Below are 26,549 nucleotides of genomic sequence, written 5' to 3' on the forward strand. Positions count from 1 at the left end.
AAAGCTATATTTCTCTTATTTGATAAATTCTTGTCATCTTAGTACCTACTTGGAATTCAGTTGTCTAAATACTAAGCCTATTCGTAAAGACAGACTTCACGAAACAATTTTTATGTACCTATGTATACGAGTAATTTCTGTTATAACAAATTTGAGTCGGTACTCTTAAAGCTCCTCCACATCTGCATATTTAATTTGTATTTTATACCCAGTTAGAAGAATGAAGAAAAAAGTTATTTACTCTCACCTTTCGTCGGTCTTCTCCTACCTGCTGCAACAGAATTGCCCATTTTAATTTGCAGCATTTTTTGAATACATCTCCTTTGGATTTCAAAAAGATTTGCAAAAGAAGAAACCGCTGTACAACATTTCCAATATGGAACAGATTTCTTTACAATCCTGCATGATAAGGCAGTTGACACATTCAAGGATTATTTAGATTTTTTAGGCTTTGTGTAGAGCTCCGAATCTGCGCGGATCACAGATCCTACTGTCGTACAGAAAATGGAATGAATATTCCTACTAAAGCCCGGTCTATGAGCACATAGAATTTTGTCCAATGACCCCAAGCTACCCATCCTCATCGCTCGCGCGTAATTATATTGCTGTCGCGACTGTGCAACGGGCAGCCGCAGTGAGTGTGCGCGCGCGATCCTCATCGCTCGCGCGTAATTATATTGCTGTCGCGACTGTGCAACGGGCAGCCGCAGTGAGTGTGCGCGCGCGAAAGCGCGAGCAATAAGGATGGGTAGCTTGGGGTCATTGGACAAAATTCTACGTGCTCGCAGACCAGACTATAGCTCCTCCAAAATAAAACAATAGTAGGTACCGTCAAACACCTCAGCAGTATACAGGCGCCTTAATACAATAAATAAATAAATAATAAATAAATATCCTTAGACATTTTACACTGCGCTTCTAGTCCCAAAGTAAGCAAAGCTTGTACTATGGGTACTAGACAACGGATATAAACATACTTAAATACTTTTTTTTTGTAAATACATACTTATTATACATAGAAAACACCCAGTCCAATACAAACTAATATGTTCATGCATGCACACCAATGTTTGTACTGTGCGGGAATCGAACCCGCTACCTCCGGAATAGTAGTTCGTTTCGAACCACTACACCAAACGGCCGACGACAATGACAAATAGCTGCCCCTAACATGTTATAGACTGTCAATGATAAAAAATGGTACGCGATGGAACGAGAGCTCACGCACAACGCATTCAGTTATGAAACTGTAAAAAAGTTTTCAGTTTCACATTTTTATTGAGCTATTAATTTATGTTATTTTAGAATAGATTGGTGAATTTGTGGAATTTACACCTCTGGTTTATATTTTTTATATGTCCGGTCGCGATATTAAGAGATTTTTTTGAAAGCTATTTAAGTAAAATTAATCTGTCATCGTACAAACAAACAATAACAGTGTCATTGGTTGCCGTATACAAGCACAAATTCAGTTTAAACATAATTAAAGATTTGGTTTTATGGCGCCCAACGTGGTGTGAATTTTGCCGCTCTAGGTTTTGAAATCCAAATACAAGTGGTGGTTTAGTTAATTATACACGGTTTTAAAGTTCACTGTTGTTTTATTTTCTCATACAATTACACAGACATGTTTTTTACCACAGACAATTAAGAAGTTTTTTTTTTTATTTTTTTATTACGGTCCGATCATATAGGGAATAATCCATCCATACCGCCGCCCAAGGACGATTACAGTCCTTCAAGATAGAGGAATGAATAGACACCAATCTAATAATCTAGTTGGAATCATCCAGGGGTAGAGGGCACAATTTGGCAATTGGCCTTTTAAAAATACCGTCCTTATACTTTAAAGAAACAACTCGAGTTACCCCATCTGCACCTGGGTGCTTCCGAACAACACGCCCCAAAAGCCATTTTCCAGGAGGAAGTCTATCATCCTTTACTAATACAACGGTACCTATAGCGATTTCCGGCTGATCTTTGTTCCATTTGTAACGATGTTGCAAGGTTGTCAAATATTCATTCTGCCATCGCTGCCATAAACATTGTACCATACGTTGAATTATATGCCACCGATGCAAAGGGCTAAGTTTTACGTCCACTAAAGATGGTTCCGGTACACCAATTAAAGGTTCCCCAATAAGGAAATGTCCCGGAGTTAAGGGAGCTTCATCAAGAGTAGAATTTACTATAGTAAGAGGGCGGGAATTAACGCAAGCTTCCACTTGGGTTAAGAGCGTAGAAAACTCTTCATAAGTAAGTAAAGTTTGTCCGATTACGCGTTTTAGATGTCCCTTAACACTTTTAACTCCTGACTCCCAAAGCCCTCCGAAATGAGGTGAACTAGGAGGTATAAAGTACCAAGTCGTTTTGTCATTAGCCAAAAGTTCCGAAATTTCTACAACAAGTTTAGATTTTGAGTCATGAAAGGCAATGTTTAAGTCGCGAGACGCGCCTACAAAATTGGTGCCGTGATCACTCCAAATTTCCTTGCAGTGGCCACGACGGGCAGTAAAACGTCTAAAAGCAGCAATAAAGGCAGCTGACGTCAGGTCAGTAACCAGTTCTAGATGAATGGCTTTTGTGACGGTACATACGAATAAGCAAATGTACACCTTACAAGTTCTCTTACATCTACCAGGATACAATTTCATGGCAAACGGGCCAGCAAAATCGACACCACTAGTTAAAAATGGACGACTTGGTTTGACACGAAACTTAGGAAGATCTGCCATAAATGGCACAGAGGGATTAGCTCTCTGTTTAAAACATGGTACACATTTTGAAAGTACACTTTTAACTAGATTTTTGACTCTAATTATCCAAAATTTTTGTTTAACAACATTCAAAGTGAGTTGATTTCCTCCATGCAAAGATTTCAGATGTGCATTTAACACAATAAGTTTAGAAAGATTAGAATCGTTACTCAAAATAATAGGATTTTTCATATTATCTGAAATCTCTGCATTGGCAAGTCGACCACCGACACGAACTATACCATTATTATCTAAGTATGGATTAAGTACATGTACTTTACTTGATTGGTGAACTCGCTTACCCTGTGACAGGCAAGAAATTTCCTCATGAAACGAATCAGATTGAGACATCTTAATGCATCTGTTAAAAGCGTCGTCAAGCTCCATAGAACTCAGATAAGCGGGTCCATCAAACAGTGTCCTATTTATTTTTGATTTACACAGTTTAATAAATCTCAAACAATAAGCAGTCACACGTATCAATTTTGAGAGAGTTGACCATCGTTTCAAATAAGAAATAGTATCAGCATTTTCAAAAACATTCACATTCGCTTCTACTTTAGTTTTAACTTTCATTTCCAAATCAGTGACTGGGACTACATTCTCATGGTTTACAATTGGATTACAATTTTGTAAAAATTGTGGGCCATTCCACCACAGGTCTGACTGCTGCAAATCACTTGGGTATACTCCACGTGAAGCCAGATCGGCTGGATTATTCGCGGAACTAACATGATGCCACTGGTTACTATTTGTAAGTGTCAAAATTTCTGAAGTACGATTAGCGACAAAGGTAGTCCATGTAATTGGTGTTTTACGCAGCCAAGCCAGAACTATGGTTGAATCTGTCCAAGCATAGATGTTTTCATTTGGTATATTAAGTATAGTTTTAACATGTTGTATCAAATTTGCTACGAGAACTGCACCACAGAGTTCGAGACGAGGGAGTGAAACTTGTTTGACAGGTGCAACTTTCGATTTGGCCATAACAAGATAAACTTTAACTGCATCACTGTCCCAAACTCGGAGATACACAACTCCAGCATAAGCAGCACAGGAAGCATCACTAAATCCATGCAGTTCCAGTTTCATTGTACTATTAGAGATTCCAAGCCATCTTGGGAACTGAATGGTTTCAGCGTGTGTGAAACGATTAACATAATTAATCCATTCTTGTTTCAAATCATTAGGTAACTCTTCGTCCCAATCCAAGCCAGCTAACCACAGTTTTTGCATGAAGATTTTAAGTGTTATTATACCTGGTGTTAGCCAACCTAGTGGGTCGAAGGTTTTTGCAATGGTAGATAATACATTTCGTTTGGTGATATTATCATTTACAAAATTTACACATATGTTCAATTCAAAATTATCTGTTTGTGAGTTCCATGTAATACCCAAAGTTTTCAGGGTATCTTCAACTTTTATATGGACTTCATTTTGTAGTTCTTTGTCATGATCAGGAATTTGTGATAGTACTGCTTTACTATTTGATGCCCATTTGTGTAGAGGGAAACCACCACGTGCTAACAACTCAGTCAATCGTTTTTGAAGGTCAGCAGCATCATCTTCACTGGATGCCCCGGTCATCAGATCGTCCATGTACAGATCAGTTTTCAAGATTTCTGCTTCTACAGGAAAATCATGTTTTTCATCTTCAGCGAGTTGGTGAAGTGTGCGTATGGCTAAAAAGGGAGCGCATGATGTTCCATAAGTCACGGTGAGTAGTCTATATTCCTGTATCGGTTGTGTTGGGCATTCTCGCCACAGTATTCTCTGGTAGTCCACATCATCTTTGGATACTAATATCTGTCTGTACATTTTTTGAATGTCAGCTACTAAACAGAATTTATGTTGTCTCCATCTTGTAATTAAGTCTCTGACATCTTGTTGTAATGGGTATCCAATCAAAAGTTCTTCGTTTAACGATTTTCCTTTTTCAGGTACAGCACTTCCGTCGAAGACAACTCGCAGCTTCGTGCTCAAGCTTGTCGGCCGGAGGACAGCGTGGTGAGGTAAGTAGTGACGTTTCTCTATTTTCTTCTCATTTTCAGGTACTATCATCATGTGACCTTGTGATTCATATTGTTTCATGAATTTGTGATAATCTTCCTTGAAGTCTTCGTTGCGTGTGAAACGTTTCTCCATATGTTGCAAGCGGTTAACAGCAAGGAACTCAACATCACCGAGGTTTGTGGGTGGATCATCTTTGAACGGTAAAGACACAATGTAACGTCCATCATCATTGCGCTTGTGAGTAGCCTTAAAATGTTCTTCACATTGTAATTCCAATTCTGTCATTGGTTTCTTGTACTGTATATTCTCTTCAATTTCCCAGAATTGTCTCAATAATTGATCTACTTCCAATTTTGTGTGAGTAACTACCATGTTGTGTTCTAGTGTTGCAGCATCAGTTTGTGAGGCTCTTCCAGAAATCAACCAACCCAGACGAGAGTTGAGTGCGATGAGTGAATTATACTTGCGAAGACCTTGTAGCAGGATGTGAGCATGCACGTCGGCACCAAGTAAGACGTCGATAGATCCTGGCTTGTGAAAGTTTGGATCAGCTAGATCCAACTGCATGTGTGAGGGCCAAGTATCTTGTGGGAATTCACGAGACGGCAGCAATGAAGTGAGTTTCTTGAGTACATATGCATTCACTTCAAATGTGGATATTTCACATTTTGTGGAGTGTATTGTGAGTTTCACCATAGATTTTGTAGTGACCACTGATGAGTTTGATATGCCGGAGATTTTGCCAATAACAGGAGTGCGGTCAAGATTCAATAATTGTGCAGCTGCTTCGGAGATAAAGGAGCCCTGTGACCCTTGGTCAATAAGAGCTCTCAGTGTATAAGTATCACTATTCCTCGACTCAACCTTTATTTCAGCGGTTGCTAATATAACTAAGTCATCATTTGTTTCAGCCTTCAAGTTGACACTGAGATTGCAAGAAGCGCCAGATTCAGTATCATTTTCCTTTGCTGTAGATTTGTTACTTTCAGGTTTCTCGGTGTTATTTGTTTGTGAAGGTCTTGTGAAATGTAGTAAGGTATGATGTCTACGTCCACATTTTTTGCAATTTGTGCTTTGTCTGCAATGTGACACAGAGTGACCTTTTATTAAGCAATTGAAGCATATGTTGTTTTTCTTGACATAATCTTGGCGTTCAGAAACAGGTAATGCAGAAAACTCTTTACAGTGGCAAATGTAATGATTTTGTGAGCAGTAAGTACAAGTGCTTTCGACTTCAGTGGCAAAACTTTTCACTGTAGTTGTCTTTGGTGTATGCTGAACAGATTTTGATACATCTTTTTTATAAACTTCTCGAGGTTGTGACAGATTGACCATTTCCATTGTTCGAAATCGTTTTTCAAGGAAGTTACTTAGTTCTTCATATGTGGGAATATTTGTAGAATTTTCTAAAGACTGCTCCCAAAGTTTGTGAGATTCTATGTCTAACTTTGAGACTATGATATGTACCACTATTGCATTCCAGGAATCTATCTCTATGTTTTTTAGTGAGGTAAGACATTGGCTAGTATTATCTAATAAATCTTTAATACCTTTGGCAGACTCTGTTGTTAGTTTTTTCTGCGATAGAAATCTACTGAGAATATTATTCACAATCACTCGCTTATTTTCATATCTTTCATTTAGCTTTTTCCATGCATCATCATAGTTAGCCTCAGTTAATGAATAATTTTTGAGTAACTGTTCGGCTTCTCCTGATAAACTGGATTTTAGATAATGATGTTTTTCAATTTTTGTTAAGCGATCATTGCAATGTATTAGTGAGATAAAAAGGTCTCTATAACTCATCCATGCATTATAATCTCCTGAAAATTGCGGTATCGTTATTGATGGAAGTTTTGGTCTCATTTTTGAAATCTCAGCAGAGGTTATGTCAAGCTCACTAACTGTGGTTGTGGTTGATGTAATATCATATTTCTTGTCTTTTAGCCATGTTTTCAGGTCTAAGTAATTTTCCTCTGTGCATTCGTAGTTTTTCTCAATGTCGAAATTATAATCTTTTTTTGAGGTTTCGTTGTTTATTATTGCTGTCAATGACTCGTAACTTTTAGTGTACTCACACCAATAATCTCTCAATGCTTCCAAGCGAGTGTCGATATAACCTTTTGTTCTCTTGTCTTTAGGTGATTTTCTCGTATTGGTGGAAAGTTTCTCAATCTTTGTAGAGTTTTGGTTCATCACCATGATGTGTTTTGTTACACGTTCCGCCATTTTCACAAACTCGTATTTTTAGTTATATAGGTATTCCACTTTGACACTGATTTCAACAATAATTACACTTTACTTTGATTACTATCCGGTTCTCAGAAGGACCATTTGGTGGTTTAGTTAATTATACACGGTTTTAAAGTTCACTGTTGTTTTATTTTCTCATACAATTACACAGACATGTTTTTTACCACAGACAATTAAGAAGTTTTTTTTTTTATTTTTTTATTACGGTCCGATCATATAGGGAATAATCCATCCAACAAGGAAATAATTAAATTCGCAAGTAGCTCTTCAATAAGGCACAAAGCACAATCAATCCTCCCTTTTAATAATTCCTTGATGCTCTCAATCTTTTTCATCGTTTGGATACTCTTGTAAGAGCCGAAGCACACAATGCGTTGCCGGAGCGGTGTCGCTGCGTCGTCTTAAAGTCTTACATAGAAATATCTGTGGCGGGCACACGAGCGGTACGGCGCCGCGACGCATCGTGTCAGAGTAAATACAAATGAGTAGGTCATCTTCATAGAAACGCCCGAGCGCGGTTTGTATGTGAGTGCGCCAATACGTATGCGGCGCGCACACACACACTGACAAAATTCAGCGCCGCTAATCTACGTGCGTTTCTTTGAAGATGACCTACTCATTTGTATTTACTCTGATCGTGTGCTTTGGCTCTAAGGCTGACGAGGAAAAAAGCTTCTTTACCCAACCTAATTGAATAAAATGTAAATTTTGAACCCAATGCGACGGGAAGAGTAATGCTTGAGGAGCTGGGTAGTGACGTACATTAATTTCCACGATAAATATTTACATGATTGTTTATTAACTTAAAAAACAGTCAAGTGTGAGTGATCCTTGCGAGCAAACGGCTCTGTACATTTCCGTCGTAACGCGTGGTTTTTAGGAGTACCTATAAACGTATGTTATTATTAGTTTAGTCTAAGAAAAATTATTATTTCTGTAAATAGAAAGTAAAATTAACGACTTTCGCTTTGTTTCTGTGCCCATTTTATGCAACTTTATATTTACATAGATGTCTTGAAAATTAATTAAATTGGTTCTATAATCGCCAAACTGTCTTTTCAAAATTAGTGTTGAATCCTAAAAGATAATCATTTTAGGCATAAATTTAATTTTTGTCACATAAAACACTGTTAAATAATATTTTCACTATTGATTTGGTCCTCCAAATACCATTAGTCTAAAATGGATGCCGAACCACGACCTCTGCAGTAAAATTTTGTATTTATTTAGGTAAGTAATTCAATGTCACGTATCTATGAGTAAACACATACATAGAGTGTCCCTACAAATCCTTCCTGTATTTAATTTTGGATCAGCTCTACCTATTTTTGCATTCGGTCTGCCGTTTCCGGAGGTCTTTAGTTTAATCCCAGACACGGAGGGCAAAATTAATATTCTATTGATAGTTAATTTGAAATGCCCACTTTGTTTTTGAACACACACAGGCATCGCAAAGCTTGGAGGGGGCGCCAAAATAAAATTTTATCCGGGTTAGGAAAAATCTTCTTCAAGTTCTTCTGAATAGTTTCGTTGCGGGTCCAATGACAGTCTAACTTTCCCTGGACAAACTGGCCTTCACTGGTTGGTTTTTTATTGGCGGTCAAGCTGTAGACTATCCTAGTTACACAGAGGTTTCAGACACGTTTCAGCAGTGAGAACGAGAGATGGATATAGTCTCGCTATTTATTAATGACAAGAGATTTCTCGTAATTTAAGTAAGTAAAAAATTAAAGGACAATATTTTTGTTGTATTTTAGGCTACAAGATAACCTAGCACTACTCCGATGGCTCAACGACCCAAAGTGTGTCTTCATGCCCTCTGATAAAAGTGATGTCACCATTTTCCTCCGTCTTGTGTGGTTTCACTCCAATCTCCTACTTAAAACTCACATCCTACATTAATATACTAGCGGGCGCCCGCGGCTTCGTACGTGTGGACCCCGTTTTACACCCTTAGGAGTGGAATTTGTAAAAATCCGTTCTTAGCGGATGTCTACACTCTATAAAGATTCTAGCTGCTATTTAGCGTTGAAATTTTTCAAGTTTGTAGGTGATAGTTTCTGATATTTTGTGATTAATCAGTGTACGTCGATAGTTTATCGACATCTAGCATCTCTACAAATAATCCGCTCTTCATTACAATGAACAAAGCAATTAGTGGCGACGCTAGGTAGCTATTAAGGACGCTGGACCCCGCAATACTACTTAATAAGGTTCTTAATTAATTCATTATTGACAGACGCTGTTGCGGAGCGGACAGTGAAAAATTATCAAGGTAATAAACCTAATTTGTAAAATATAAAAAGATACTGAACTGTTTTTTGTTTTTGAGGAGAAAACACTTCATGAAAGATGCCATTTTGGAATTTTGAATTGGTATAGACACAGATAATATAATACTAGATAGATGTCACCGTAAAATTGTGAATTCCGTCAGATTATAATCTGACGTAGCTAAATTACAATCTAACCTAACCTAACCCACTGTTAGTTTACAATCTAACGCGTTATATTATAAACTGACAGAGTTTACAATTTCCCGTTGACATAGACACTTTTAACAAAAATAAATAAAGATGCCACACACGAGACTAACGCCCGTATTCACAAACGATGCTTGCTTATATGAAGCAGCAAATCGAACGCACAGCGTTGAATAGAGCTCTGTCATTGGTTCGTGTGTCCCCCTGTGCGTCCACGCGTAATGTGAAACCTCATAGTAGTGTTTGTGAATACGGACGTTAGTGCTCAAACATTTTTATTCACAAATTCGCTAGGTACTATAGTCTTTTTCACCTAAGATGATCCGTATGACGTTTCGAGTTTGAAAGATTTAGAGATGTCACATAACTAAACCATAGCGATTTATCTATTGATTTTTTTCGAAGTGTTAGTAAAACCTACTTTTAGAGAAATATTTTGTATAGGTGTTATTTAACAATAAACATGTTTTTTTAATTACAAATATTATTGAAACAATTTTTTATTGATAATATTCAAATTTCATGGTTCGTGTTCAGAAAAACGATTCCTAAAAAGTACTGGTTCTGTTTCTTTAAATTAAAAACTATTAATTTATTTTCAATGCGTTTATTAAAGTCAATAATCGAAAAATATAGTTGATTTTTGTGATGTTTTTAATAACTAAGTATTCACTGCAATCGATTAATGAACCGCGGAAATAATCGATTTTATTATACAAGAAATACCCCAGCACTAAATCTATTCCGTTTCACACATTGCGTACATTAAATAAAAAATATTTTTACATCGTATTTAATTAAAATATAATCAATAGACTCAGATTTTACTATATATTTCAAGACAAGTAGTTTATTTTTTTTATTATATTGCTAATAAAATACAAATATTTTTTCAAAAATATTCTGCATAATGTAGTATGCGTAATATGGATAACCTTGAAGTGTCATACGGATCATCTTACGTGAAAAAGACTATAATAACGATTACATGTATGTAGTATGACCTACTCGTATGTAAGTTGTAATACTTAGGTGTTTGTACCTATACCTTAGTCTCTTTTTAAGCAGATCTACAACTCGTAACATCAAAGTAAACATACGAGTACCTACAAATGAGACCCATTTGAACTGTCATAGCCAAAGCTTCGCACGTACTTAGCTGACCGCGTCGATACAGCCTTCGTGCCTCCATGACCATCAGGGCGATTACGACGAGACGGCAAAGAGTAGGCAGATGCAGAAGGTGGGAATGACACAGAAATGGTAAAGGTAAGACTTGTCTGGTTCTATGGTTGGAATGTTGGGCTACTGATGTTAGTTGAACTCATGAGCGATGGTACTAATCCCCTGCCCTGCTTCCTCCTTACACTCCTTCTGTCATTTTTAAAGGTAACAACACTTATTTTCATTCTTGAACTGCCATAACCCGAAATACAAAGTTGTAGATATTTCAGCCCTGAATTTGATTACTCCAAGCATGCAATGTCCTTTCCAAAATGAGCGCATGATTTCATGCTTCGGAGGGTGTAGCCATTCGATCCAGTCAAGCCTTGTCAGACGCATTATAGGAGTTTAATTTGACACCAGAGTTGTGGTGACCTACGTTGTAACTCACAAAGAAGAGAATGAGAGTGTTCCTCCTATGTCAGCATTAACTTCAATCTATGAACAAAACTAACCCCTCCGGCGGGGCTATTTTCCATTTATGCCTAAAGTTCAAACTCCACGTTGGCGTCACCATAACACTTAATGGCAGCCGCACCATTAACCAACTAGTGCGATTAATCCCCGAATTCAGGCTTAAAGCACAAACTAGAATCCTGTGGGTAGTTGTAGATAAGGCAAAATTTTCCATAAATCGGTACACAAACAAGTTTTCTCTTGATTGCTGTCAGTATGATTTATATCAGCTATTGACCTTAATTTAGATTGCTTTCCTAGATAAATAAAATAAAAACAATAAAAGACGACGCCGCATCTCTTCAGTCTGCCCGCGACCATGACTCGTGCAACCGAGCCGAAACGTCGGGAGGGTAAATATTTTATTTACCGTTAAAATAGATATTGTTGCAATAAATCCCGTGAAGTGATAATTTTATAGTAAAAATGCAACATAATAGTTTAAAATATTATAAAACAATAATAAGTTTCACAACTTCAACTAAAACTTAAGTCTTAGGTACGACGAATATATGAAACTACAATGTATTTATTTAGTTAGCAGGCAAGTACTACGCATGTATTCACAAACATTACTATGAGGTCTCACAGTGCTCGTGGACGCACAGGATGACACACGAACCAATCACAGAGCTCTATTCAACGCTGTGCGTTCGATTTGCTGCTTCACCTTCGCCCGATGCTTGCTTTGCATCGTTTGTGAATGTTGAAAATGTTTGAAACTGGCAGCAAATTAGAAAACTAATGGAAAAACAATCAAAACGAAAAAAGGACTAATGGGAATAGAATTCGTAATAAAATGAAAGAAGGACCTATTGGGTAGCTAAGGTACCTACTTCATCAGATGTTTTAGCAATGCAGTCTCTATTACAAATTGAAGAGGGCTACATAGAGGTGTCCGATTTCAGCTTTGCGCCAAAATGGAGTCTGCCAGGTGACAGATGTTGGTGGATATTTCTTCCCACGGTTATTTTATTTTCTGCTGGGACTATTCTGCAGACTGACTTTTATAAATATAGATTCGATTGGATATGTACCTAGTTGCTAGGTGAAAATATAAGTAGGTACTATAAAATGTATCTACTGGAAAAATAAACTAGGTATGGGACTAAAGTCCCCAGCCAGTAGGATACAGACATAGGCAAAATAGTGCATTAAAATAGCAGTCTTCATGATTGCAATTTATCGGTCCAAAAAATTACCCTGCCCAATAGTTCAGTTTCAGTTAGAAAATAACGCCTACGCCACGGTTGCTTTAAAAAAAAAATTCCTGAAACATTAATCACAATTATTATTCTCGAAGCTTAATGTAAGCAACATTTCAAATGGAAGAGAATCCATCTCACACACGACCCTCTAACAATAAAAGATAAGTACACACTTATGTCCTCAAAAACAAAGGCTTTCGCTAAGAGCGGGTGTAACCAACCGTTTGCGTGGAACGTCTTGGTCAGGGGCGTAGCTACAAAGGGGCAAGGCGGGGCAGTGCCCCGGGGCCCCTAAGTTCAGGTTGCCCCCGAATCCTTACCAGAAAATCTCAATTGAACTGAACTTTGAAAATTTCTCCCATTTTCAAAATAAATTAGAGAGAAATTCGAAATAAATTAGAGAGAAATCCTGATACAGATCAGGAGTAAGTAAGCTTAATATCAATAAGTTTGTTATAACCAGTTTAGATTGCAGTGGGGCCCCATTTTTTTATTTGCCCCAGGGGCATTTGTTACCTAGCCACGCCACTGCTCTTGGTGGATACTTAATCCGTCAACATAACGTAATACTTAGGTAGATACTGTAATGGCTCGACGGGGGTTGACTCCCGCTGGCAATCTCCTTTACTCATGGTACCTCCTGGAAACCTACCTCTAAAGTTTTGGAAAATATCGTAAGCTTTTATAGTTTTATGGAACAAGGACTTTTACAAAGTTAAATTGCACGTTAAGTTCGCATTTAAAACAATGAAATACTAAAAACATTTTTATTCTGAACTTTTGCTGTAAGTACCCTAACTCAAGATTTTGTCTTTATTACTACTTACAAGAAATATTGTCTTTAAAAACTGTTTTATTATAAGTGGCAGCAAATATTCTACAAGACTGAAATGAAACAAAGAAAATCCATGTAATCAATTTATTCAACGAGCCGGGGGCGCATCATAATGTATGTGGAACACTCTGTACGCGCAATACTCCATGAGAGCCAATCCCAGCGGGTACATTACCTTAGGGCCCATCTGTGGGGCGAGGATATACGCGAATACTGCTGCCCCAGCCGTGTACCAGCCCCACTCTCTGTTATTCTGCATGGAATAGTGGCAGAGAGATATTATATTGCAGGCAATGACAAGATTCCCCAGCTGAACATTGTCCTCACCAGACAACGCCAGGGCAAAAGGTACAATCCCAGACAGCAAGTGGATTGTACTCAAAGCGTTGTTCCCTCGGTATAGGTCAGCCATGAGGCATGGTAGAGCGAGATATCTCGAAGCTTTGTAGCTGACCGCGTAGGCTGGCTTGAAATCGTTGTTGAAGACCCCGCCTGCGAAAATAAAATAGCAATTTTACAGATGTGAGATTTGCAGAGATAATTACGTAAGGCGCTATAAAAAGCAGCAAAAAATAACATTGCCGTTAACATATTTTGATCAAGGGTTGTTCAGTATTTTGGCCTGTCTGTTACCAAGTGAAACAATGACCTTAGTTAGTGTTAGATTTAGTGCTAACAATGTCAACTAACTTTGATAGTGAAGGAATCCGAGAACCCCATGTATGAAGAAGTTGGCGTGCATGCCCGGGTGTGTAAAACTCTTCCCTGACATGCGGCTAATCCCCCTCCCGGCAACGCAGCACAGCACAATATGTGCGAGAGATGCGTTAAGACTGTCATCCTCTGCACCCATAACACTTTGCCCCGAGTTTTATAACGCCCTCCAAACTACGTGGAATGGCATAAAAAAATAAGATTTTCCAAAAAACAGCACAGCAAAAATATTTCAAATCATTGATTGACACCGATTGATTGTCAATTTTATTGTTTTTAAAATAAGTCAATGATCGCACAAGCAGTTTCTATTTAAATAATTAATAACGACCACAGTTGGTCATAACCATATTAGTTTTACTGGACTATACTCACATTCACATCGCGAAATTTTGCTAAGAAAAAGGCAACTCCGACAAGCTAGAGTGTTGAAGTAATTGATAAAAATTTAAACATCGTCATACATTTCTCAATCACCATTTTATACAGTTTCTTTCATTGTTTTTGTTATAAAAGTGGTCCAAATTAGTGATTAGACAAGTTCCTAATATGGTTAGTTTTCGGCGAATTCAAAAAACGCGCTATTTTCTTTGTCAGGTATTTTTGTGATATGTCGTGTTAATAACCGTTGCATTACATTGTCGATTGTTCGATTATTGATTGTCTTGCCTAGACCATAGAGAATAACGCATTATTTGACAAGCAGCTGCCATATTGCTTGCTGTTCGGGATTTTGTGAAATACGTTTTACAACAAATCTAAAAAAACTGAAACCGAATTCCTTCCAGGGAAAATTGTGTCGTACTTAACATTCGAAATAAATAAGTATCACTTTTAAAACATACAAAATGGCTGCGAGCGACTCTGGGACGGATGAGTCACTTTATCCTATTGCTGTGCTGATAGACGAGTTGAAAAATGAGGATGTACAGCTCAGATTGAATTCTATCAAGAAGCTGTCGACAATTGCGTTGGCTTTGGGCGTGGACAGGACCCGATCGGAGCTGATTCCGTTCCTGACCGAGACCATTTACGATGAGGATGAAGTCCTGCTTGCTCTCGCTGAGCAACTTGGTAAGTTAATATTTTTATGTCTTTACATCGTTTTACGTCTTACAAGAACACATTAGGATCATAAATGGACTTTACGCATCGTTTTTAACAAGTACTCAATGAGTTTGGCATTGTATTCTTTCGGTATAACCTTATCTTTCACACAATGAGACAAGTACCTCCTATATTTCCTTGTTACAAAAACCGTACAGTTTTGGCATGTAATTTGTTTTTATTGCGCACATATTTTGAAGAGGATATAAATACAATGTTTATGAAAATAGCCTTATGTAAGGACATAGTCAATGTCAAACGAATTGCAACATACTGCGGGCTATACATTATTACATTTGCACTATCTATTATTTAGTTAACACACTTCACCGTGTTATGGCTTCCTATCTTGAGACTGTATCAAGTAAATTAGATTATTGTTTACTATTTTAGACTACTAGCTTCATAAAATTTTAATTTTCGCTTAAACTTGTAACAAATTCTCAGCTCAAATTTCACAAATATGAAATACAAATTAAATGTAACGTAATCCTTTTCTTCAAAAACCAGGTAACTTCATCCACCTCGTTGGTGGTGGTGAGTTCGCTCACTGCCTGTTACCGCCCCTGGAATCGCTTGCCACCGTTGAAGAGACAGTCGTCCGGGATAAAGCCGTGGCCTCACTCCGTGCTGTCGCTGCGCACCACACACCGCAGGCTCTCGAACAGCACTTCGTTCCGTTAGTGCAGCGTCTGGCCGGTGGTGACTGGTTCACATCCCGGGCTTCTGCTTGTGGATTGTTCAGGTAACTGTTATTCATGTATTGTTTCACCACTATGGTGTAGGTAGTTAAAAGATAGAAACAACTTTCTTGAATTAGCTTTAGAAACTGTCAATTTTTTAATATAGTATGACAAAGTGGACTCAATTAGAGGCTGAAGAGGTCTTAGTTTCCCTAAAATTGCTTTACTGCGCATTGTGCAAGTCAAGATGTGTTTGCTCAAATTAATAGATACATGCACACTTCAGTGTTAATGAATATTTCCTTTGTTCTATTGATATGGACTATTTCTTTATTTAGGTAGCTTTAAATGTTGCAAATGAATATACAGTACAGATTGATCCAAAGCATTCAAATTGTTAATCATAATCTAATTACAAAGTACTCCAGGAAAATGGCTAAGTTGTCTACATCTTGTACAGTTTGAGTGAACTTGTTTAACAGAGGAAAGTGTACAGGTTTGTTGTTGACACGTCACGAAGAGGCAAGTGTCCTTGGTTGGACATTGTAATATACTCTTGAACATCATTCTTTTGTCTCCAGCGTATGCTACACTCGTGTCTCAGCACCAGTCAAAGCGGAACTCCGTCAGCACTTCCACTCGCTCTGCCAAGATGACACGCCGATGGTGCGGCGCGCGGCCGCGTACAAACTCGGCGAGTTCGCGCGAGTCGTCGAGGTCGAATACGTCAAGAGCGACCTTATTCCCATGTTCGTGCGTCTAGCTAAGGTCAGTGGGTGTTCTTATATTACCTTTTCTGTCAGTGGTAGGTAGATATCTAGATCTGGCAGCAATCTTCTTCTTAGTCGCTACACTCTTGTCAGAGTAGTCGTGGTCGTCACACTTGGTCCGGTGGCAAGCCTCACAATCGTCAATTGGCAGCAATATCGGGTGTTAATTCTGTCAACACCCTAAGTGCGAAAAAAAGAACATACACCAAGAGTTACCGGTCTCAATAGATAGGAAATAGATGGAGTCAGCAAATATTAATGATTATTATGAAGGAATGAGGACACAAACCCTTCAGTGGCCAGTTTCCAGTGGAGTAATAGCACTAACCCAAGACGTCCCTCGTAAAATACCACTAAGGGAACATAGACGTGTCATTTCCACTCGTGCCAAGGTGACACGCCGATGGTGCGGCGCGTAGATGACACGCCGATCTTCTTCTTTTCGTGTCGACAACAAACCTACACAGTGTCAGCCCAAAACTCCGCCACAAGAGTGGCGTTGTCACATGACACGCCGATAGCATAGTACCACAATGCTGTAGTGTTTCTTCTCCCACCATGCATCTTCTGCAGAGTGGAGAGTGCAGACCAAATCTTTTATTTGCTTCTGAGAAGCTTTCAGTAGTTTAGTTGACTAGAATCAAGCACAATGATCCAATCGAGAGGCTAAGTGCGATTTGATTGTCCTGCTAAACTAAACCTGCCTCTAAATTGGAGAAAGTCGTTTTCTTCAAGACTAACATGATGATGCTTACTCTCTCTGGATACACTTTTCCGTATTTGTATTAAATTGTAGTTTAGTCATTATCTATATATACCTACAACGTGTCCCAAAATTCAAGGATAAGCCGGCGCCGCAGGGTGGACCTAGTCATGACTGCTTTAGGAAAAATAGGAAAAAAAATCTATCTTAATTATTTTTTAAGTTACACAATAAATTATGAAATTCGTCGAAAATTGACACCCCTTATGATATTTTACATTACCACGACTACAATTTTTCAAATACTTCAGTTTTTTTGTTTGTATCGGCAACTTAAGTAGTGCTGCTGTCCACCCCAATTCTTAAAACCCTCAGAATCCTTGCAGTTTTTACACAAAAGTTAATCAAAATATGATATTTCCTTAAAATGTTGAACGATTTTTACTTACACTCCACTTTGACTCGTCGTTTTGTAAAAAAACAGTATGAACACTACTGCGGCAAGTTTTTTAAAAAGTTGACGCAACTATCCAAGATTCCGAAATGGTATAATACACTATGAAAACTAGTCGCAAAAAGATATGCGTACCATTTTTACAAGCACTTCGCTTGTTAGTTAGTATGGGATAAATCTTGCAACTGAATTTAAAACCAGTTCTCCTTAACCAATTGAGCTGAAAGGACATTGTCAGAAACGGCCTTAGATTCCTGGGCACAGCAGTAAAGTATCAAAATTAATCTCTTACTTTTTGAATACATAAATATTAATTAGATTGTAATGGACACTTGAGGATTAGAAAATGAAATAATAAAAGTCTTTTATATGTATTCCATAATACTATGACGACATCCGGACATTTTAGGGCGTGGCCTGCTCCATATCCTATGAAGTTCCATAATTTGTGTCGATAAAATCTATGTAAAATCGGCACAAGGCAATGCCGTACTTCATTGTTAGGAATCCACGTAATAGTGATGTTGACTGCGGTCATCATAGACAATAAGATACCGATCTTGTAAATAAAATAAATCGTCCAAATTGCTACAGTATGACTAGATTTTAATTAAAAGTTAAAAATATATTGCACGATACTACAAGAAGCTATCTAATGTGTCCAACTGGTCTAAAAGGTCATGAATAAAATAAAAAGAATTGAAAAATCCAATGCCGCTTAAAGTGAGAGAAATGTCTAAAGTTCTAATAGAATTGAAAGTTTTATTCGCTCAAAATGCTTATAACAATAATTGATAATACATTTCAAATATTAAGTACCTTTATAATGTATCGATAGAACCAAAATGATGTCCTGTCAGCTTGGAAAGGGAAAACCCAGGATTGGGGGAGCGCTCCAGGCAATTTTCAGAACATTTCATAGGTGGTAGTAAATAATATTTATTTTATTATTAAAATTGAATATTTTGATATTGATAAAATTGCCATATACCTTTCGATTCAAATACCGAATATTTTTCAATCGATAAAAATTATCGAGAATTGTTAATAATATTCAATTAAAAGTTGTTCAATCCCTAGTCATGCATAGACTAAGACGGTAAGCATGGAGATAGTTAGTTTGGTAAGTCACGTGTTAAATGTCAAGAGTGGAAAGTAAACATAGGATTCATGTTATTTATTTACGTGCAAAATGTAAGTAAGTAAATCATAAAAGTGGAACGCCGAGCTATTTCCAAAACCCGTCCAATATTATAATACAATTTGGCTGCGACAACTACAATTCAGAACATCTCCCAAATCGATGTGCATACAATATTATAATACAATACTAGTAAGTAAGAGGTTATGATAACAATATTGCTAACAATAAGTTTATAGAATTGGTCCGCCAGGAATAATTGTTCTTACATAAAGATTTGTGTCATTTAGAACCTAGAAAGTATTTTTTCGGCACTGTTGATCTAACGGCGAACAATGTATGGAGAACGAACATTGTCCTTTGGTATACTTGTGTAAGTACGATGACAATGCAATATTATGGTACCATTGAGCTGGATGGAGTATGGAGGTGGCCATAAGAACTCTTAACGAAACGGCGGAATTACATCTAGTTTGGGTTCGTTGGACTTGTCTTTTCGAGCACTTTAGTGCTAGATGATGTTCAGGGTCCTGATGATGAAGTCAAGAGGTGGCAGGAGCTGGCCATAGGAACTCCTAAACGAAACGGCGGAAGCTTATCGAGTTTGGGTTCGTTGGATTTGTCTTTTCGAGCACTTTAGTACTAGATGATGTCCAGGGTCCTGATGATGAAGTCAATTATAATTTTCAAACAAAGTCAAGCTTGTTTTTAAACTCGTGCTCGAAAAGACAAATCCAACGAACCCAAACTCGATAAGCTTCCGCCGTTTTGTTTAGGAGTTCCTATGGCCAGCTCCTGCCACCTCTTGACTTCATCATCAGGACCCCATAGCTGGGCACCGTTAATCAAATAGTTAACTTCGTTAATCGTTAAACCGTTACTAAAAAAATTAACTTCGTTAAACGTTAAAACGTTACATTTCGGATGATTTAACGCAAGTTAACGTTAATCGTTAATCCGTTAACACGTGATAATAACGAAAAAAATTATTGTATGCAAGGTTCAAATAATTTCGAAAGCTTGTATCGCGCATGGAATTAATTCCTCTTTTATTTCTGCGCAACAAGTTTATGCGAAATTATTTGAACCTTGTATAAGTACAATTATTTTTTTCGTTTTAGTACAACTGCATTTCAGAATAAAAGCTTTTATTATAATTTTATTATACATTTTAGTTGTATCCCAATCTCAGAGCCTTGGTACAAATTACAATACAATTTAGCACCAAAGTGCTCGAAAAGAGAAATCCAACAAACCCAAACTCGATAAGTTTCCACCGTTTCGTTTAGGAATTCCTATGGCCACCTCTTGACTCCATCATCAGGACCCTGGACATCATCTAGTACTAAAGTGCTACAAATGACAAATCCAACGAACCCAAATTCGATGCAATTCCGCCGTTTCATTTAGGAGTTTCTATGGCCACCTCTTGACTCCATCATCAGACCAGCTCAATGGTACTATAACATTGCATTGTCAACATACTTACATAAGTATACCCAGCTCAATCGGTTGAGGAAAACTGGTCTTAAATTCAGTTGTAAATAAATAAAAAAAATCATTTTTTACATTGTTGCGTTGGTGATCGGTTACAAAAACTGTTGTTTTGGGTTCTGGAAGTTCTGGAAGCCCGAACGTACTTGTCAGAACGCGTTTTTCAGCGTGTCTGCTGTATGTTTGTAAATAGTAGGTACTGGATTAACGATTAACGGACTTAGGATAATTTAACGGAAGTTAACGAGTTCGTTAACATTTTTTAAAGTTAACTTAAAAGTTAATCCGTTAATAGAAATGTTAACTTCGTTAATTAACGATTAACGGATTAACGAGTTAATGCCCAGCTATGCAGGACCCTGAACATCGTCTAGCACTAAAGTGCTCGAAAAGACAAGTCCAACGAACCCAAACTAGATGTAATTCCGCCGTTTCGTTAAGAGTTCCTATGGCCACCTCCATACTCCATCCAGCTCAATGGTACCATAATATTGCATTGTCATCGTACTTACACAAGTATACCAAATTTCAGCTCAATTGGTTAAGGAAAACTGGTTTTAAATTCAGTTGCAAGATTTATCTCATACTAACTTACAAGCGAAATGCTTGTAAAAATGGTACGCATATCTTTTTTGCGACTAGTTTTCTTAGAGTATTATACCATTTCGGAATCTTGGATAGTTGCGTCAACTTAAAAAAAACTTGCCGCAGTAGTGTTCATACTGTTTTTTTTTACAAAACGACGAGTCAAAGTGGAGTGTAAGTAAAAATCGTACAAAATTTTAAGGAAATATCATATTTTGATTAACTTTTGTGTAAAAACTGCAAGGATTCTGAGGGTTTTAAGAATTGGGGTGGACAGCAGCACTACTTAAGTTGCCGATACAAACAAAAAAAGTGAAGTATTTGAAAAATTGTAGTCGTGGTAATGTAAAATATCATAAGGGGTGTCAATTTTCGATGAATTTCATAATTTATTGTGTAACTTAAAAAATAATTGAGATAGATTTTTTTTCTTATTTTTCCTAAAGCAGTCATGACTATGTCCACCCTGCGGCGCTGGCTTATCCTTGAATTTTGGGACACGTTGTATAAAAGGAAGTCGTGTTAGTTACTCCACTTATAACTCAAGAACGGCTGAACCGATTTAGCTGAAAATTGTCAGGGAGGTAGTTTAGAGCCAGGAGAAGGACATAGGATACTTTTTATCCCGTTCGAAATTAAAAAAAAAAGTCTGCTTATTTATTGCCATTAAGGCGGAACAAAGTTCGCCGGGTCAGCTAGTTAGTATTAAATTAAACGTTGGACTGCTTAACTTGACTTGTAGACGCTTATATCTGTCGCTGTACTGGTTACATAGCACCACTGGGTGCCCACGACACAGGTTATTCCTAGTGTGGGACCCGCAGACAAAGCAATATAATGTTTACCGATTTCATTGTTACCAATTGTATTTGAAGGTGTATGCGTAAACGGTGTGTTTGCATAAATAAAATATTTGTATTTGTATATTTGCTTATTGCAGGACGAGCAAGACTCAGTCCGCCTGCTAGCAGCAGAAGCCAGCGCGGCCGTAGCTGCCCTTTTACCGCCTGAAGACATGGAGCAGCTGGTCATGCCGACCGTGCGCAGCCTGGCCGGAGACACCTCCTGGCGCGTGCGGTACATGGTGGCGGACAAGTGAGTGTCCACCTAAAGTCCGGTCGCCGAGCAGATAGAATTTCGACCAATGACCCTAAACTACCTATCTTTATCGCTGGCGCTTAAGTTTATTGCTGTCGCGCTTGCACTCACTGCCGCCGCGCGTCGCAGTATTTACACGCGAGGGATAAGGATGGGGCTTGGGGTCATTGGACGAAATTCTACGTGCTCGGCGACCGGACGTTACCTGGAAACGTTTTTAAAAGTCAACTCTTTGTTTATACAAGTACTTTTAAGAGCTTCTTGAAACCTGTAGAACCATCAAGTAGAACGTTTTTCGCGTAGCGACTATGGACCTAAAGATGTAGTGTAGGCAGGACACCCGCTACATCAAAGAATGCTAAGTTCACAGATACAAGTTTAGTTTACTGCCAATTTTAAGGGTTCCGTTGTCCTGACAAGGAACCCTTATAGTTTCCTCATGTCTGTCTGTTCGTCCGAGGGTTTGCTTGGAAACTATTGGCACTAGAGAGCTGCTGCTTTTAGGGTAGCTCCCCTACATGTAAAGTGAGGGTGAATTTTTTTTTTTCATCTTCTACCCCATCGTGTGGTATCGTTGGATAAGTCTTTTAATATAGCTTAGGGGTTTCTAAGACTATTTTTTTCCATTTAGGGATCGGTTTGCAAAATATTTAAGTTGACACTTTAATCAATTTTTGTTCGAGTAGGGCGTCCCCCTCAACTTTCCAGGAAAACTTAGAAGAAAATATTAAAAGTGACTTAAGATGAAGTAATTGCTTGCTTCTGAAATATATTGTGTTAACACGGACTACTACGGAACCCTACACTGCGCGTGTCACGACACGCACTTGGCCAATTTTTTAATTCTCTTGTCTTTCCATCTAAAATTTCTACAAACACTACCAATAATATCTAACACCCTCTATTCCATCAGGTTCGTCGAGCTGCAACAAGCCGTGGGCCCTGAACTGGCCCGCGCGGAACTGGCACAGATCTTCCAAGCGCTCCTCAAGGACACAGAAGCAGAGGTTCGCGCCGCCGCCGCTGGAAAGGTAAACAATATACATACTAAAGCCCGGTCTCTGAGCACGTAGAATTTTGTCCAATGACCCCTAGCTACCCATCCTTATCGCTCGCGCGTAATTATGTTGCTATCGCTCTCGCACACTTACTGCGGGTGCCAGTCGCACAGTCGCGACAGCAATATAATTACGCGCGAGCGATAAGGATGGGTAGCTAGGGGTCATTGGACAAAATTCTACGTGCTCACGGACAAGACTATACAACAATGACGACTTCATGAAGGTAGCAGGAAGGCGCTGGATGCAGGCCGCTACCAAACCGGTCATTGTGGAAATCTTCTTCTTGTCGTGTCGACAACAAACCTACACAGCGTCGGTCCTAAACTCCGCCACAAGAATGGTTCTTTCAAGAACAGACAAGAAGAAGATTGTGGAAATTATAATATAAGCCTATGTTCAGCAATGTCTAGCAATGGACGTCGTTTGGCTGAAATGACGAAAGCTAGCTAGCTACCACCATCTTACCTGAGTATGTTGCCATATCAACAATGGTAGATTTCCTGTGGTTGAGGATTCCAGGTGAAGTTCGCTTCACCTTCGGGTTGATCATCACTTGCCATCAGGTGAGGCCAAGAGCTTATCCTTGTTATGGCTAAAACAAACCGATAGGAATATGTCTGTCTATTCTTATAAATATTTTTTTTTATTCCCAGGTCAAGGACTTCTGCATGAACTTGGACAAGGCTCACCAGGAGCACATCATCATGAGCATGATCCTGCCGCAGATCAAGGACCTGGTGTGCGACCCCAACCAGCACGTCAAGTCCGCTCTCGCCTCCGTCATCATGGGACTCAGCCCCATCGTCGGCCGCCAGAACACCGTAGACCACCTCCTGCCTCTATTCCTTACACAGCTGAAAGACGAATGCCCTGAAGTCCGTCTGAACATCATTTCGAACCTGGAATGCGTCAATGAGGTCATCGGAATCCAACAACTCGTCCAATCTCTTCTACCGGCTATCGTGGAACTGGCTGAAGACACAAAATGGCGCGTGCGACTTGCCATCATCGAACACATGCCGCTTCTAGCCGGTCAACTCGGCCAGGAGTTCTTCGATGAGAAGCTGACTGGACTATGCATGTCCTGGCTCATTGATCATGTTTACGCTATCCGTGAAGCGGCTACTCTGAATCTGAAGAAGTTAGTTGAACAGTATGGATCCCAATGGGCAGAGACAAACGTCATCCCCAAAGTCCTCGCGATGTCGCGCGAACAGAACTACTTGCACCGAATGACTTATCTCTTCTGCATCAATGTTCTCTCTGAAGTCTGTGGCAAAGATGTCACAACCCGAGTCTTGCTCCCAACTGTCTTGTCTATGGCCGATGACAATGTTGCCAACGTCAGATTCAACGTTGCCAAGACCCTCCAAAAGATGGCGCCTTTCTTGGATCCTGCTGTTATCCAACCCCAAGTGAAACCGGTTCTGGAGAAACTGAACGTGGACCCTGATGTAGACGTCAAATACTTCGCATCAGAAGCGATCGCTGGAATCGCCGGCTAAATTAAATTGAATACTTAATAAAGCTGTATACACAAACCGAACAGACTCGCCGTTTGATTTGTGTATGTAGCCTAATAATCACAGTAAATTTGCCCAGCCTTGCGTCGTAACTCACTTCGCGAATGAACTAGCTCGATAGTTCACTCGCGAATGACGAACTAATGTTCGCGGCTACCTAGTTCACTCAGTATTGTCTAAACTGGTTATACGCGAATATTTCACTATTTATTTGTTGGTAATGAGGATAATTAATTAGTGTATTTTCCAGTTTATGGCACTTATAAAAGTCGACTTAGTTTTATACCCATCGATTTTGACCAGATAAGATTTTATAGCACTAAAACTAATTAATAAATAAATAAATTCAATACGTACGTAACTGTAACTGCATTTAATCGATGTGTCTTAGTTTTAGTTCTCTAAATATCCTCTGATCAAAATATATGGGTCGGGCTTTCCCCTTATGTTGCATTCAGCCAAAAGAAAATGAGGAAAAACATAACCCCCTGGCGCAGTCGGGTCAAAACAGGTCAAATGATTCTGATATAACATCGACTCAATCCATCTCTTTCACTCTTACTAGTATTCAAATGCGAGCGAGGGATATGAATATAGTCGAGTAAATCCGAATCGTTTTTCAAAAATAAGCATTTTATTCTTAAATCACATGATTGTCACATGGTCCACGCAGTTCTTAGGACCTTAGCGTAAAATATAGTTTTAACTTTGTGAAATATTGGCGGCCATTTTTGTTGTACTGTTTTCAAAACTAGGACCTTTTTTCTAGAGGACGAATGTCCAATGTCAAAGTGAAAATCAAAATGTGATGTCCCATTTCTTCCACTAATGAGATTAGATTCTTATTTTTGAAGACGGTACAGCGGAATTTGCGCAATAAAAAGCATTTTTTATTAAGACGGAGATCATTATTTACAATGCACAGTGGTAGATTTCTTCGCAGATCTCTGTCAAGTGAATGTTACTAGTATTAAGGCCAGTTTTGTTATTTTCAAATAAAATGCGTTTATTTGAAAATTATGAAATCTTAAATCGTATAATTCCAGCAATGAAATAATTAGATTACGTTAATTTTGTTACTAACCCACAAAATAGATTTTCGTAGCCTCAGTTTGTATGGAAGACTTTAAATCTAAATGTATAAGTTATATAATCCAATTGTTTGTTTTATTTTAGTGTAATTTTTCCGTCTATTCCATTCAATCTTTTAAAATCCAGTCTAAAGAATTCAGGTCTAATTGGGTATTTAAAAAGACATCATTCTGGTCTTTAAAAACTTAATTCATTTTAAATTACCTGTAAATTAAGATTTTTGGTTGCATTGTAATTGAATAAAGTAGTTTGAGTTGACAAAATAGTGACGTCAGAGGCTAGTATTGCCATACAAAATCTATGGAAGTCTCGTTTTGACCGTTTTAAATTGGTGGTGTCAATTGTCAAACCCTATTGCACAGTAGGTATTGAGTAGTGAACGGATTTCGTATTTTTGCGGTGTTATAAAAATAAAAATTATTGTAGGGTAAGCTTGCAAATAGTTCAATCCTTTCATCTCCCATCCTTTTCCAACATGTTCACTTTTGCTATGGCCGTCTTCGTTATAGCCGCGGTCTTACAATTCAATATCGTTCTCTTCCAATTTTGCGCCTACGCTGAGACAGACGCGTCCTTTATTATTTTGTGCCTATTTTTATATCGATTTTGTGCGAGGAAGCTCTGTGGAACATTGATTGTCAAGTGCTCGGATAAACCTAATTTATTTTGTGTGTGACTGATAAGAACTAAGTGCCCGACGAAGATAATTATTGTTGGTAAGTGTACGTTTTCTTTCCAAATTTCATGTCGACATCTTAATTTTCTTCGTCCTAATTCGGATTGCAAGCTCTCACAACTTTATATTCTCATCTGCCCCCTTTGAATTTTGCCACCCCGGTGGTCAATGGCACTATTTCGTTTCTGGCAACTGCCCTCTTCGTAGACAGTGGTGACTG

General features: G+C 38.4%; 2 protein-coding genes across 2 annotated transcripts; one reads left to right on the plus strand and one right to left on the minus strand.

The window, feature by feature from the left end:
• Positions 1–13,298: 13,298 nt before the first annotated feature.
• Positions 13,299–14,200, minus strand: LOC135083804 (uncharacterized). The gene is made up of 2 exons (XM_063978552.1): positions 13,919–14,200; positions 13,299–13,720 (listed from the first exon to the last, which is right to left on the minus strand). Exons 1-2 carry the CDS (start codon positions 14,079–14,081, stop codon positions 13,317–13,319), a joined length of 567 nt encoding a protein of 188 aa, XP_063834622.1. The 5' UTR covers positions 14,082–14,200; the 3' UTR covers positions 13,299–13,316.
• Positions 14,201–14,639: 439 nt separating this feature from the next.
• LOC135083689 (serine/threonine-protein phosphatase PP2A 65 kDa regulatory subunit) lies at positions 14,640–25,719 on the plus strand. The gene is made up of 6 exons (XM_063978398.1): positions 14,640–15,016; positions 15,560–15,794; positions 16,314–16,500; positions 21,820–21,974; positions 22,891–23,008; positions 23,692–25,719. The coding sequence occupies exons 1-6, from the start codon at positions 14,791–14,793 to the stop codon at positions 24,541–24,543; spliced, it is 1,773 nt and encodes a 590-aa protein (XP_063834468.1). The 5' UTR covers positions 14,640–14,790; the 3' UTR covers positions 24,544–25,719.
• The last annotated feature ends 830 nt before the right edge of the window (positions 25,720–26,549 follow it).

Source organism: Ostrinia nubilalis, chromosome 24 (genome assembly GCF_963855985.1).
Source record: "Ostrinia nubilalis chromosome 24, ilOstNubi1.1, whole genome shotgun sequence".
NCBI classification, from domain to species: Eukaryota; Metazoa; Arthropoda; class Insecta; order Lepidoptera; family Crambidae; genus Ostrinia; species Ostrinia nubilalis.